The sequence below is a fragment of the Semicossyphus pulcher genome, unplaced genomic scaffold (assembly GCF_022749685.1).
Source record: "Semicossyphus pulcher isolate SPU_LCO1_2020_fin unplaced genomic scaffold, fSemPul1.0.p SCAF_20, whole genome shotgun sequence".
NCBI classification, from domain to species: Eukaryota; Metazoa; Chordata; class Actinopteri; order Labriformes; family Labridae; genus Semicossyphus; species Semicossyphus pulcher.
The window spans coordinates 14413533-14427588 of record NW_027211694.1 but is presented as its reverse complement, the minus strand read 5'-3'; the positions used below and the strand labels follow the sequence as shown (position 1 = coordinate 14427588).

General features: G+C 41.3%; 2 protein-coding genes across 4 annotated transcripts; both read left to right on the top strand.

Annotated features, from left to right (window-relative positions):
- The first annotated feature begins 5670 nt into the window (after window positions 1–5670).
- On the top strand, window positions 5671–6441 carry LOC138599711 (small integral membrane protein 30). The gene has a single exon (XM_069671467.1). It carries the CDS (start codon window positions 5735–5737, stop codon window positions 5921–5923), a length of 189 nt encoding a protein of 62 aa, XP_069527568.1. The 5' UTR covers window positions 5671–5734; the 3' UTR covers window positions 5924–6441.
- A 1960-nt stretch (window positions 6442–8401) lies between these two features.
- On the top strand, window positions 8402–12841 carry gpr85 (G protein-coupled receptor 85). Of its 3 annotated transcripts, none has more exons than XR_011308738.1 (2): window positions 8402–8520; window positions 8763–8949. XR_011308738.1 is itself a non-coding variant. In XM_069671531.1 (2 exons), the coding sequence occupies exon 2, from the start codon at window positions 9967–9969 to the stop codon at window positions 11098–11100; it is 1134 nt and encodes a 377-aa protein (XP_069527632.1). In that variant the 5' UTR covers window positions 8402–8520; window positions 9816–9966; the 3' UTR covers window positions 11101–12841. The 3 variants fall into 3 exon arrangements, 2 of the variants coding, with proteins under 2 accessions (XP_069527632.1, XP_069527633.1); XM_069671531.1 differs by lacking the exon at window positions 8763–8949 and adding an exon at window positions 9816–12841; XM_069671532.1 differs by lacking the exon at window positions 8763–8949 and adding an exon at window positions 9798–12841.
- The last annotated feature ends 1215 nt before the right edge of the window (window positions 12842–14056 follow it).

The window sequence follows — 14056 nt, the reverse complement described above, 5'->3', positions numbered from 1 at the left end:
GGAAATGAACTCTGCAGATGATGAACCAACCAGATGATTGCGTTCATCATTTCGAGCTGCAGAGGTGACATTTACACCATGACAGGAAATGTGATGAGCTATCAATCTCCCTCGCATATACATGTGCACACAAGCACGCATGCGATGAATGTCCGTGATGTACTGTCGGCTGTCGCGGCCATCTTTGACGCAGGCCACACATTAATGTGCTGCTGAAGAAAATGTGATCACCTTGAGTAAATCAGCACTGCGCTCTTTTCCATCTATTCCAAAGGCGTCCATTTATTTTGTTTTGGAGGAGCTCATCAGTAAAGCAGATGGTGATGAAATGAAACTATTTAAAAAACACTATAAAACATAATTGAAAAAAAAAACATGACTGGAGATTCATTACCTGATAGATGAAAATATATCAGACCCAGCTTTTTAAAGAATCATAATTTTGCTCTATTTTTCCTCTTCAGGGGATTCTTCATGATTATTTTTAAATGTTGTGTAATAAATCACTTTAAGTGTGTAGTAGTCATTGCTTTATTCTTTAAACAGTTTCATCATATCTCTTTGTGAAGCTAAAGGCTCTCATTCTGAGGAATAGATCTGCTTCTATTAATGTCCATCAGAGACCATTGTTAAGACTTACCGGTGTTGGGGTAACACGTTACAAAGTAATCCGTTATAGTGCTCGGATTTATTGTAACGAGTAACGTAGCGAATTACTTCTGCAATTCAAGTAATGCGTTATTGTTTAATAAAAGAAATCAGTAACTGGGGAAAAAAATTGCAGACTCATTAGGTGGAGCAATAACGACAACAGTCATGCAGTGGGAATCAGTGCTAATGCTAAGAAGCTAGGCTAACTAGCTTGTTAGCTTGTGTGTGATTAGAATATTTCAATCAAGGGGTATTGCACAAGGTGTTGGAGCAATTAATGATCAGGTGATGAGATAACAAACACCAACACCCAGTGGAAATAAGTGCTAACACTATCAACACTGTGAGGTAATAAAGTTGTGCCAAAAGATGTTTTGCTTTGTGTGAAATGTACATTTTTAGAAACAACCTGACCTGCTTGTTTAACCTTAATTACACATTTACAGAAACATTACTGCCAACCATTGTGCAAAGAATTCAAAAATTCTAAGATTGATTTCCTGTTTGGTGAGCAGTGATCTTTAAATTAATTTCCTGCCTTTGGGGATGCAATTTATTTCCATTTATATCAGTAAATGAACCGACAGAGACTCGAACTTTCTGGAGGTGTGAAATCGATCATTTTTTTGGTCATGTCTTTTATGCATAAAGTGTTGCAGGTGTTGTTTTCCGTTACATCCTGTCTCCAAGGGTTTGTTTTTCTGAGGACTAACTTTTGACATACATACCGTCACTTGAACGCACCAAGAGCGTCCGTCTTAACTGCGTACCACGTGATCATTATGTTGAATTCACATAAAAGGTGACTAGAGAGGAACACATTTCATTCATTCATCTTTTTGCAGGTTTGTGATGTGTTTAAGCCAACCCGTCCCACGTCTCCCAGCAGCGTGTGACTCAGTGTGGTCCAACACTATGTTGCACAGAACCCAGCTGCCCTTTCTCTCTCTTTTTCTGGTGTTGATTCACGCCCTCTTTAAGTATTTTAACATCTCGAACACTGCCACAAAAGACACAGGAAAATCCATTTGTCATGTCCCTCGCAGTACAATTCATTATGGATGGTGCACTGAAGCACTACAAAAGCAGCAATTGCTTTAAAGGGGTCAGCTTTTCAGTGTTTTCTGAGAAACCAATTTCAGAACATAATTAATCTTCAGGGAGGGAAGTTTTGTGCTGGTTGGTAAAGGTGGAACTCGGTGTGTCCGCACTGTTGTGGAAAGTAATTGATAATGGAAGCTTACAAAATAAAGGTCTCTAAAAACTGGCCTTTTCAGTTTATCTGACCTGGAAACATTGGAGGACACAACTTAGCAAAGTGTCCTTGGCCTAAATAAATAAGACAAAATAAACTCAGTCACTTGTATTATTATTTTGTATTCCGGAGCTCTGTACATGCTGAATTTTGAAATAGTTGAAAACCTCCTTGATTCAACTCAAAATGGAGAAAAGCAAAATAGATACACTCTCCACATTTGGATTATATCAACACGCACACAAAGATTTTACATCCCAGTACTGAATTAAAACACAGGTTTAGATGGACATTTTTATAGAGTTCTCCTTTGCCAGTAAGGCAATTTATTCCTGGCAGCCATTGGAACTTTAACTGGACTGAGGGGAAGAAACGCCTCTTGGAGTAAAATGGAATAATAAGTGGAGTCACTGGAAATCCACCCTCACACAAACTTTGAGTTGAACTGAAATTAAAATGGATTCTTCCTTAAAATCTGTGTGCATATCTTGTCTTTTTGTTTTGACTTGGACACATCTTCTGCCAAAATTTTAATAAAAAAATTGCATTCTCCAGAGTGTGTGAATGTTTGGCTCAGAATGAAAATGTTGGTATTGATCAGTTGGTGCAATATCTGTTTGGTCAGGCATTATCACTTCATTTTAACATAGCAAAGCAACAGGCAGTTAGCCAACAGTGGACAGCCACTGCATTGTTACATCTGTGATTGTTGTGATTTAAATCAAGGGGTATCGCACAAGGTGTTGGGGCAAATACTTACCAGGTGATAAATGAGGAACACCAACATCCAGTTGAAATCAGTGCTAATGCTAAAAAGCTAGGCTAACTAGCGTGGTAGCTTTTGTGATTTTAAGTACGGGGTTGCATACAAGGTGTTTGGGCAATGGCTCATTAGATGATGAAATAAAGAAACCAACAGCCAGTGGGAATCAGTGCTAATGCTAACAAGCTAGGCTAACTTTCTCCATTGCATGTGTGACTTTATTCACAGCGTTAGGTACAAGGTGTTTGGGCAATGACTCATCAGGTGGTGATATAAGGAACACCAACATCCAGTGTAAATCAGTGCTAATGCTAACAAGCTAGGCTAACTAGCATGTTACCTTGTATGATTTAAATCACGGGGTAGCCTGTAAGGTGTTTGGGGAATGACTTATTAGGTGGTAAAATAAGGAAAACCAACATGCAGTGGGAATCAGTGCTAATGCTAAGATGCTAGGCCAACTAGGTTGTTAGCTTGTGTGTAATTTAAATCAAGGTGCGTTGCACAAGGTGTTGGGGCAATGATTCATCAGGTGATTAAATAAGGAACACCAACATCCAGTTGAAATCAGTTCTAATGCTAAAAAGCTAGGTTAACTAGCATGTTAGATTTGTGATTTTAAGTACAGGGTTGCATACAAGGTGTTTGGGCAATGACTTATTAGATGATGAAATAAAGAAACCAACATCCAGTGGGAATTAGTGCTGATGCTAACAAGCTAGGCTAACTAGCATGTTACCTTGTATGATTTAAATTACGCGGTATCCTGTAAGGTGTTTCGGGAACGACTCATTAGGTGGTAAAATAAGGAAAACCAACATGCAGTTGAAATCAGTGCTAATGCCAACAAGCTAGGCTAACTAGCTTATTAGCTTGTGTGACTTTAATTAAAGCATTACATACAAGGTGTTTGGGCAATGACTCAATGGGTGGTAAAATAAGGAAAACCAATATGCAGTTGGAATGAGTGCTAATGCTAAGAAGCTAGGCTAACTAACATGTTAGCTTGTGTGATTTTGATTACAGGGTAACCTATATGGTGTTTGGGCAATAACTCATTGGGTGATGAAATAAGGAACACCAACATTCAGTGGCAATCAAAAAGTCACTGTGTGCTTGTTGAAAAAGGAGAAATGCATATTTTATCCATGCTTGTGGGCTAAACTGGGCTATAATGTGTTACATTCAGTAGCAGTCCACTGTTTAAAGTGCACCTCCTAACCATGCTTCCTGTTTCCAAAAATATGGCCAAAAAGGGCTTTGTCCCCTTTGAAAAAACATTTCCACAGTAGCTGCTGTGTCATTATAGTCATATTTCTCAACAAAAAAACTGACAAGAATTCAAATTTCACTTTGACAGTCTCAGTGTGCGGCTTAAATGGGGCCTTCGTGTGCTGAGCAGCAAATTATGATGCAGAACACATGAGAAGGGAAGATTAATGTCACTGTCCCGGCATGTTAGACAAACACTCTTGTTTCTGGATATTCTCTCGTCCTCCCACTGATCAATTACCAACGCCGCTGAGATCTGGGCTAAGGGCTGCTGCTGCTGCTACTGCTATGCGCATCTGCCAGTGTAGTTACCATATGAGAATCTTAAGGACATTTCTGATGGCTTTAAATGTTAGAAACGTCTGCTAAGTTGGGTTTTAAGTTGTTATTAAAAGCTCAAAAACATAATAAAGATGGAGTGACAGAGCTAAGTAAACAAATGTTATTGAGTTAAAGTGGTGTCATAATCAGAACAAATCAGGAAATAGCGCCATTAGAAAGCAGAAAAACTGTAATAAAAGAGACGTGATCTGACTACACCAAACCCCATTTAGCTTTTGTATAATTTAAGCAGTCTTTTATTTGATTTGTAAATACCAGTGTTTTTCTAACTTGCAAAGAAGTAGGTCTGAATCAATCTGTAACAGTCAGGAGATTCCGTTACATTCGAGGTAACCAGGGGAAACATTGCGTGCTGCTGCAAGCAGCTGTCCAGTTGAGCAGATGTTACCGTTAGAGAGAGGGAGCTGCTGCTGCTTTAAGACAAGATGCTCAAAAATGTAATATAACATTACAGGAAAATACAAACAGATAGTAACAGATTCAGCTGTTTTATGCTGAGTTATGTTCTAGGCTTGTATTGAACATGTGGTCTGCCAAATGTGGCTGTAGAGATCAGACCAGGCTCAAAACACTTGCGTGTGTGTGAGACAAATTGCCAAACAGACAGCAGGAGTACACAGAGAGGGAGAGTGTATGATGAGAAAGCCGTAAGCGTGCCTATTCATCTCCTCGCACTGTGCAGACAGGTACAGAGGTATGGCAGCCTTACAAGGTCAATATTTTGCTTTGGCTTGCACGCTCTAATTAAATTACTAGCAAAGTGCCCCAGGAGGGCACACACTCACACACAGATGTAGACCCTGCAAGCCAAACAAATTGTAGCACGAGCTACGATGTCGGGGATTTTAGTTATTGTTACATTGTACTGCTGTAGGAATTTGAGAGTTCTTTTAGAATGAAATGTACCAACAATAACAATGGAAATAGACCGGGAAAGTTCACAAACATTGGGGCAGCGTAGGGTGGAAAATATTTATCTTGTGGCTGTGTTGGGCATTTTATTCCTGATCTGACCTTGACCAACAAGTGACACATGCAACAAACAGTAATATTCTTTGCATGTCATCAAGTATTTGTCAGACAGGAGCTGTTGATTGGCCTGACTGATGAAATATAGTGTCATTTGTTCATAGCAGGGCCTGAGGAGCAGAGACATTGACAGCCTGTCAACCAAAATCCACTTGAATAATTATTAGTTTAATCACAGATTTAACATTTTTTTAATTCTTTTTGTGAAAAATAAACCAATCGACAGTTGAATTATGCAAATATGTATGTACCACAATAGAAATGCCTGCTGAAATATGAAGTGAATCTTCTTTAAGAGCAGACGGCAACAGTCAGCACAAAGCTGCTCTCTCATTGGCTGAGCGAACCCGGAAGTCCCGTTGCCTCTGACGCAGGAGCTCCAGCTTCCCGAAAGTCAACAGCAACAGCCTAAAAAGCTCAACATGGCTCCCAAACATGAACTCCCGAACGCTGCAGCGATCTTCTGGCTGATATTCTTCTCTCTAGTTCCCCCGGCGGAGGCTTACGACGCGGGGGACGCTCTCGCCCTGCTCTTGGGCACCATCCTCTCCGTGGTAGGTTTCTGCGCCTTCCTCGGCTGGTACGCGCGGAGGCGTAACGACACGCTATGAGAGACACTCATCAGATCGTCATTCTTTCCTGTCCTGTTATCCTCCACTGTGTTTATACCTCACATGGACCTTTTGACACACGCTTTGTGTCGAAAAGACACAAAGATAAGAAACGTGCCTTTTTGGAATAAGTGCATCGTGCGTAACGGGACCCACGTGAACATGGAGGGGAAACAACCAGGAAGTCCGAAAAGAGGAACTGTTTGTTTACTGCACTGTGGAGAATGAAGACCAAACACTGTTGCCTTCTATGTGACAAGACTGCTACAAATATATTCAGCTTTAAGGACGCTGGCTTCGTGTATTGCTCATACTTTCCATGCTTGGGGTGATTCATGTGATTTCCTGACGTCTGCAATGTTTCCATTGTTCCAAGCACAATATGTCAAGTGTGGTTACATGGAAAGAGGGGAGCTGTTGTTGCAATTTCTGCTGCTTAAATGTATGACAATGTAGCTTTGAGAATAATAAATTGATTTGTCTGATGCTTTTCACAGATGATCTGCTTTATATCATAAGATTGACCAAGAATCCTTTCATGCCCTGATGTGGAACAGATCTCCTACTGAACTGCCATAACCAGTTTGTGAAGGTATTGATTACATAATATAGTGCAAATATTTTCAAAATAAAGCTGTCTTTAGTGGCTTAGGGCAGTCACACCTTTATTAGACAGTTAACAAAACCCTACTTATGAACAGTAGAGAAGCACCATAAGCAAAATATACTTAATAATATTAACAGTAAGAACTGATTTTGCAAAAAAAAATGCATCTTACAAATATATTCTATATAATAATATATATAATACATATTCTGTCCCTCTAACAGCACTTACATAGCACCTTTCTAGTCTTCTGACCACTCAAGGAGCCTTACACTACATGTCAGCATTCACCCTGTCATACACACATTCATACACAAAAATAGTGCCATATAAGTCACATTCACACACCACAGGCTGTGCCTTCGGAAACAAATTAAGGGTCCGGTTTCTTGCCCAAGGATACTTCGGCAAGTTGATCGACTCTCAGACCTTCCGACTGGAGGACGATGGACTACCTCTGAGCCACAGGTCCCTAAACAGGCATAAGATATATCTGAAGAGCTATGATATTAAATCTGGGGTTGGAAAGAACACTTTCTGTGTGAAGTATTGCGTAGTTAACCTCAGATAAAGTACTTAAATGATACAATATGAGCCGAGTAGATGTTCCTTTTTGTACGGGGTCAATTTCTAGCTGCCAGATAAATGTAGTGGAGTAAAAAGTACAACGTAATGGAGCAGAAGTAAATAGCATGAAATGGGAAGCCTTAAGTAAAGCGTAAGTACCTCAAAATTTTACTTAGCCTATGTACTTCCCTTTCCATCTCAAGAGCAAATATAATATGCATAAGGCTTTTTTTAACCCAAATCATTCTTTACTTTAAACCTTCTTTTTACAGAAAACCCCTGGGGTGATGATGCATCAAAGTGTTTCCCACTTCTGTACCAAAATTAGTAGTTGTGTCTTTTGGCGGTCAAATAAATCAATCTGTGGCTCATCTGCGATATAAGCTGTGATTGAAAAAGAAAACTGCCGCTTTTATAATCATAAAACACAGAAATCTGCACAGCTCACATTGTCCTGTTACTCTGCGGAAGTTGTCACACAGTTTTGACACTCTTTCAACATGCACGGTCATCATTAATTGATGTCTCATAGCGTGGGAAAGCGGGTGCTCGGGCCGTGCGTACATGTTGGCTGAATCATTGTTCACTTGTTACACTGCACATGACATCACGGCTCTTCATACATGGCTGAGAAATCAGATCCTATGAATTTCTCATGCTGCCCGGGCAGAATGAACAACAGTTCGCAAAGTGCTCGTCAATTATGCACATACAGTAGAGTGGAAGTCATTCTACCTTGAAGTGAACTGGGCTGCCTGATTTAACCCTTCGCTTTGTACTTAATGGTTGACATTTCTGCTGAGTGAAACATGTATGAGCACTTTGAAAAGCAGGCAGGGTTAAGGAAACAAAGTTTATAAGGCGTCCTAATCTGAATATATCAGATAATAGCTCCATTAGGGAGCAAAACACTAATAAAAGAGACATGATCTGCCTAGACCAAACCCCATTTAGCTTTTGTATAATTTAAGCAGCCTGTTATTTGATTTATAAGTAATTTTCTAACTTGCAAAGAAGTAGATCTGAATCAATCTGTAACAGTCAGGAGATTGACAAAGATGTCTGTTAATCTTGATTCTAGTGTGAAATTGAAATACATAATATTCCGTTACATTCGGCGTTACCAGGGGAAACGGCGCGTGCTGCTGTAACGCGTTACCTGCCAGCAGCGGCCCCATTGAGCAGATGTTACCGTGAGAGAGAGGGAGCTGCTGCTGCTGCTGCTGCAACAAGAGACAAGACGCGTCTTGGATCACAAATAGGGATGCAGGGCGCATGCGCACTGGGCTCCGTTTACTGGAGGATATTCACCGTGGAGGAAAAAAGGGGGCAGGCAACAAATCAGGCTTTTTTAAACAGCAAAAACCCGACGTGTGCAATGTAAATAACCTAAAGGAGGGATACAAATTAGGATTATCAACAGGTAGGGTTTTGATTGATCTTGTGATCGGCTGTCTTGTCTGTCTCTCTCTCTTTCTCGATCTCCTTTTTTTTGGCCTTGTCTTGTGTGGTGGCTGCGATTCTGGGCATTTCATAGCGGGGACTTGGGAATTATTCGAGTCTAATGGACGTATACGGATCCGCTACAATGTTATGCCCTTTCCAGAGAATTCGGATACAAGGACGGTGATTTTAAGATCCTGTATTTTTTTATTTTTTTTTAAGGGAAATATCGGATTGAGACGCGCGTAAAAATACTCGCCTGATAATCGGAGGACGCATTCAAACGCGTAAGTAGACTCAAACATACATTAAATCAGATAGAACCACAGGCTATATGTTATTTTTCAACCAATAAAATCAGCAATCGAGAACATCCCATAATATTATAACCAGAAGGCTTGTTATTGTGACTTCCAACCATCCCTTTTCAGTCTGATATTCACACCCGCGCATTAACACGAGAAATAATGTCGAAATGCGGCTTTAGAGTCAGTATTACACATTATATCCACTCAAGTCTTCCTCCTAATTACTAATATAAAAGATGATCTGGAAAATGGAGGCTGGCTCAATAATCGCCCCTAATGAGAACACTGCTTATCAACGTGAGAGCCGTAATCCTGTTAACCTTTAATCAGACAAAAACACGGATGCTTTATTATGTATGCGCCCTCCGTCGGTTTTGCATGAAGGCGAGGCGAGTTTATTCGAGGCATCAGCCGCCTCAGAGAGCCGTCCTCTGTTCTGCAGGGTGTAGGGTGTGATCGAGAAGAGCTTATTTTTGGACTGCATTCGTCTAAATGTCTTACGTTGCGACGAAAACGTCCAAAAAAGCATCCAAATTGAGCGTTTTCTTGTTGCTGTTAAACGCCGTTTCCCTTTTGGGGTAAAAATGCGTCGTTTCTTAATGAGGGCTGGTGCTTTGTGCCATCATGATGCTTTTGTTCCGGAAATTCCGAAGCCACACGAAAGCCTTCTACCTTTTTTAACAGATTAATGTTAAGCCTAATCAAGATCCATCACTGTCTGTCTGCCTGTCTGTCTGCCTGTGTGTCTCTAGACAAAGTATTCAGGCTTAGCTAAGGCAGAGCTCTGCACTCTGCCAGTCCCAATTTAAAAAATGTAAGATTAATAAATAAATAAATGTCAGACAGGGGAAAATGATTGCTTATCACATTCTACATTGTGCAAGTGCAGTTGAAAACAATGCAGCTGTTGTTCGGCACTGAATGCTGATGGGTGGATAATATTTTTCAGGGATTTTTTTTTCTTTAGGTGTGATGAGACAAAGGAACAAAGGATGCCTTAGAGGAGAGGTCGCCTGTACGCCTGGAAACCTCTTCAAAGCACACCGCCAAATGGATCTAACGCCTCCCCCTGCCACCTCTAGATCATGATACTCGGCTGAAGCTATTCCGCTATCTATATGATCCCTCCTCCATCTATGGCGAACTATAGCCATGCAGGGGACCACACCATCTTGCAGAATGTCTCTCCTCTCGCCACGTTCCTCAAACTGACGTCTTTGGGTTTTATTATCGGAGTCGGCGTGGTTGGAAACCTCCTGATTTCCATCCTGCTGGTCAAAGACAAGAGCTTGCACCGAGCGCCCTACTATTTCCTGCTGGATTTGTGCGCTTCTGACATCCTGCGCTCCGCCATCTGCTTCCCCTTCGTCTTCACCTCGGTCAAGAATGGGTCTGCCTGGACGTACGGCACGCTGACCTGCAAAGTGATCGCCTTCCTGGGTGTGCTCTCCTGTTTCCACACGGCGTTTATGCTGTTCTGCGTAAGCGTCACACGCTACCTTGCTATCGCACATCACCGTTTCTACACAAAAAGGCTGACCTTCTGGACCTGTTTGGCTGTTATCTGCATGGTGTGGACGTTGTCTGTAGCAATGGCGTTTCCGCCGGTGCTAGACGTAGGGACGTACTCATTTATCCGCGAGGAGGACCAGTGCACGTTCCAGCACCGCTCCTTCAGGGCGAACGATTCCTTGGGATTCATGCTACTGCTGGCGCTTATTCTCCTCGCCACACAGCTGGTTTACCTCAAGCTCATCTTCTTCGTCCACGACCGCCGAAAAATGAAGCCGGTCCAGTTCGTGCCCGCCGTCAGCCAGAACTGGACCTTCCACGGGCCGGGCGCAAGCGGGCAGGCGGCGGCCAACTGGCTGGCTGGATTCGGTCGAGGCCCGACTCCGCCTACTTTGCTGGGAATCCGGCAGAACAGCAACGCTGCAGGCCGCAGGCGCCTTTTGGTTTTGGATGAGTTTAAAACTGAGAAGAGGATTAGTAGGATGTTCTACATCATGACGTTTTTCTTCCTGGCGCTGTGGGGGCCCTATCTGGTCGCCTGCTACTGGCGGGTGTTTGCGAGGGGCCCTGTGGTCCCTGGGGGCTACCTGACGGCGGCCGTGTGGATGAGCTTCGCCCAGGCTGGAGTCAATCCTTTCATCTGCATCTTCTCCAACAGGGAGCTCCGGCGCTGCTTCAGCACCACGCTCCTCTACTGCAGAAAATCCAGGCTACCACGGGAACCCTACTGCGTTATATGAAGGTTTTGCTGTGGGTTTTTTCTCATCTATGTCTCTGTTTCCCTGATTGATCTTGATCCGGGGCTCGTTCCCGTTGTACAGCGCACTCTCTCTCTTCTATCTCTCTTCTCTTCATCCTCCAGTTTTTCCTCCCGCTCCTCCTTCTCCTAATCCTTCTTTACAGAGGTAGAAGGTGGACGGCGAATCGCGAGGCTTTGAATATAAAACCTATGGAGGCTGAAGGGAAATGGGAATACGCAGGAGGTCTGGATCCCCTCCTGTGTTTATGTTCTAGTAAACAAGACGTTGTGGAAGGCCATGCCAATGCAGAGAAGCAAAAAGTTGAAAAAAATAGAAAAAGAATTGACAAAACAATGAAAACAAAACCTCTTACTTTGGATATTTTCATGAATCTGTGAGATGTGAAAAACATAAAAAAGAAAAGAAAAACGAACAAAAACAAAGAAATGATACCTCTCAAGGAATCACTGGAAATGTTTTACATTCTAAGAGTTGCACTAAAAAGAAGATGTAAAGATGCTTTTTTTGGTCAACAGTTGCATTGCAAGGACAACTTTTTCCCTTTCTTTAGTTCTGTTTTTTTTCCAAACTAAACAATGAATGCTTTAATTTGCAACAGACTACACAATCGCTGTAAGTAAAAGCAAAACTTGGTGACTGTTGGAATACGCCACCACAAAAACGGAGGATAAAATGGTTTTAATGTAAGTGATGATCTTTTTCATTTACCGGGGGCGGCGGGGGAGGGGCTTAGCGGTGGGGATTTACAACGTGTGGTTTTCAACTTAAAATCTAGAGATGATTTTCTTGTAGTTTTACGATCCATATGTCCCTAGTGTCCGGCATTGTTCTTTTTTCTTATCACCTTTTACAGAAAAAAAAGAGGAAAAAAAGATGTTTGGATTTTCAAAAGAAGTTGCGTTCAAGAACAACCTTGTGCTTAAAAAAGACATTGAAGAAGTAGTTAAATGTGTCATCATATCCATGTACCTAAACACTATCATATTGTTACAGTATTGCTGATGCCACTCCGGGTGTTCTTGCCTTAATGGTTATGATATTGTCATGTTTCTTGGTTGTTATTATTATTTTCTTTTGTTACTTCATTCACTCCTGGAAAAAGTTTTTTTAAATGCAAGGGGGAGTTTCTTTTGTTTCTTTTTCACATCAGCGTGAAGTGCATGTCCCATTTTTTTTTTAAAAAGCTGGTCCACTCCCATGAGCATCACAGGCCATAACACTGAGCAGCCCCATTTTTATTCTGCAACGGTTTGCTACACCCCACAGAGTGCTCAGAGCACAGGGAGTGTGTGTGTGCGTGTGCGAGTGTGTGTGTGCGATTCAGAGCGTGCGTGCGTGCTGCGTGGATCAGACAACAGTCACTTCAAGACCAGAGCCTTAGTATGAAATCTTGCACAATTTGTAAAAAATGTAAAAAAACGAAAGAAAAAAAAAAAGAAAAAAAAAAAAAAGACATTTAAGGCACACCGTCTTGTTTCTACTTTCCCTACATTTGCTCTCTACTGATTGTTTTCAATGACTTACTTTTTTCTCTTGTGGCCATTTTAATATTTATTATGTATTCTTTTTTGTATATTATAGATAGATTGTGTGTAAGTATGTGAGTCCTTTCATTTTTGAAGTCCCGAATGTGAGTACAGTTTCAGTTAGGATTGCATTTGCTGAAAGTTAACTGTGTAATCTGTTGCTTTTTTGAAAATAAAAAGTTTCCATTTTACAACATTTGGTTTTTTTAATCCCTGTCATTGGGTGGAAATCGTGTTGTTTTGCTAAATAATAACATCTGCAAATCCGCCCTAGAGCTGTGGAAGTGTTTTGGAATGGTTTCTGACTGGTTTACTCAACTGAATTCTTTATTACAATCACTCAAGTCGACCCACACTTAAATCATAATCTTATGGCTGCTCAATGTTTAAAGCTCCTGTGAGGAACTTTCGCTTTGTCTTGATTTTGGCGCCCCCTGTGGACAAAGCCGTACCTCTTATCTCTTTGCTGATTTTGTCCTGTACGTGCTTAAGTGGTGTGTCTACCTGCTTTCTTTAACAGTCATATGTATCACTCACTTAAAGTCTTAGCCCTTAAAACGTAAAGAAAGGCAGCGTGCAGTTAATCGCTTCGTCTGACACCTACCCCACCCCCCACCCCGCCCCTGCCAGCAGTTTCAGACATATATAGAAATAATCAATCTTGTCGCTGATGGTCTGGTTTGCTTTTGTAGCTCATATAAAGTAATCAGAATTAATTTCATAACCAGTAAAAAAAATCCTCACAGGAGCTTTAAAGTGTAATAATGTCTATATTTTGTACTCCAATGACTCATTCTAGCTGCCATTTGAACGCAGAGTTCCTACGTGTCATTTATGTTCATGCTAGCAGGCGCCACATACGACAAAATGATTTCCAAATGTGTCTTTTCTGGAACATAATCTCTTCTGTCATGTGCGTCCTTGGGACAGCTCGTCAAGAGTCGAATGTATGCTAAAACCTTGTCATTGAATGTGAAGTGTGTTTGACATTTAATGGGAATAATCTCTATGAATATATACCCCCCCCGGCACATTCACCCTCACGCTTTTACACACTGTGTGTGTTAAAGGGGAATACCACTGAATTTCAGATGTAATATATGCAGCATTATTCCATATGGAATGGACGCAAACCACTGTGGATTAATGAGAGGCCTGTAGCCATGAATGACATGGTGGTTGTCCCATTTTCTGGATGTTAAAGGTGACATTGATGTATGGATGTAGGAGCGTATAGATGAAAATAATGAGCATGACGAAATGAATCCCAATTTTATAAGAAATGTGGCAAAAATGTTCCCAATTTGTCAGAAAAACTTTACAATTTTGGGGGTCAAATAAATAATGGGATGTCAAAATAATGGAAGCCATTAGAGCTCATCTTATTGGACAAGATTAGAGTTTAAAAT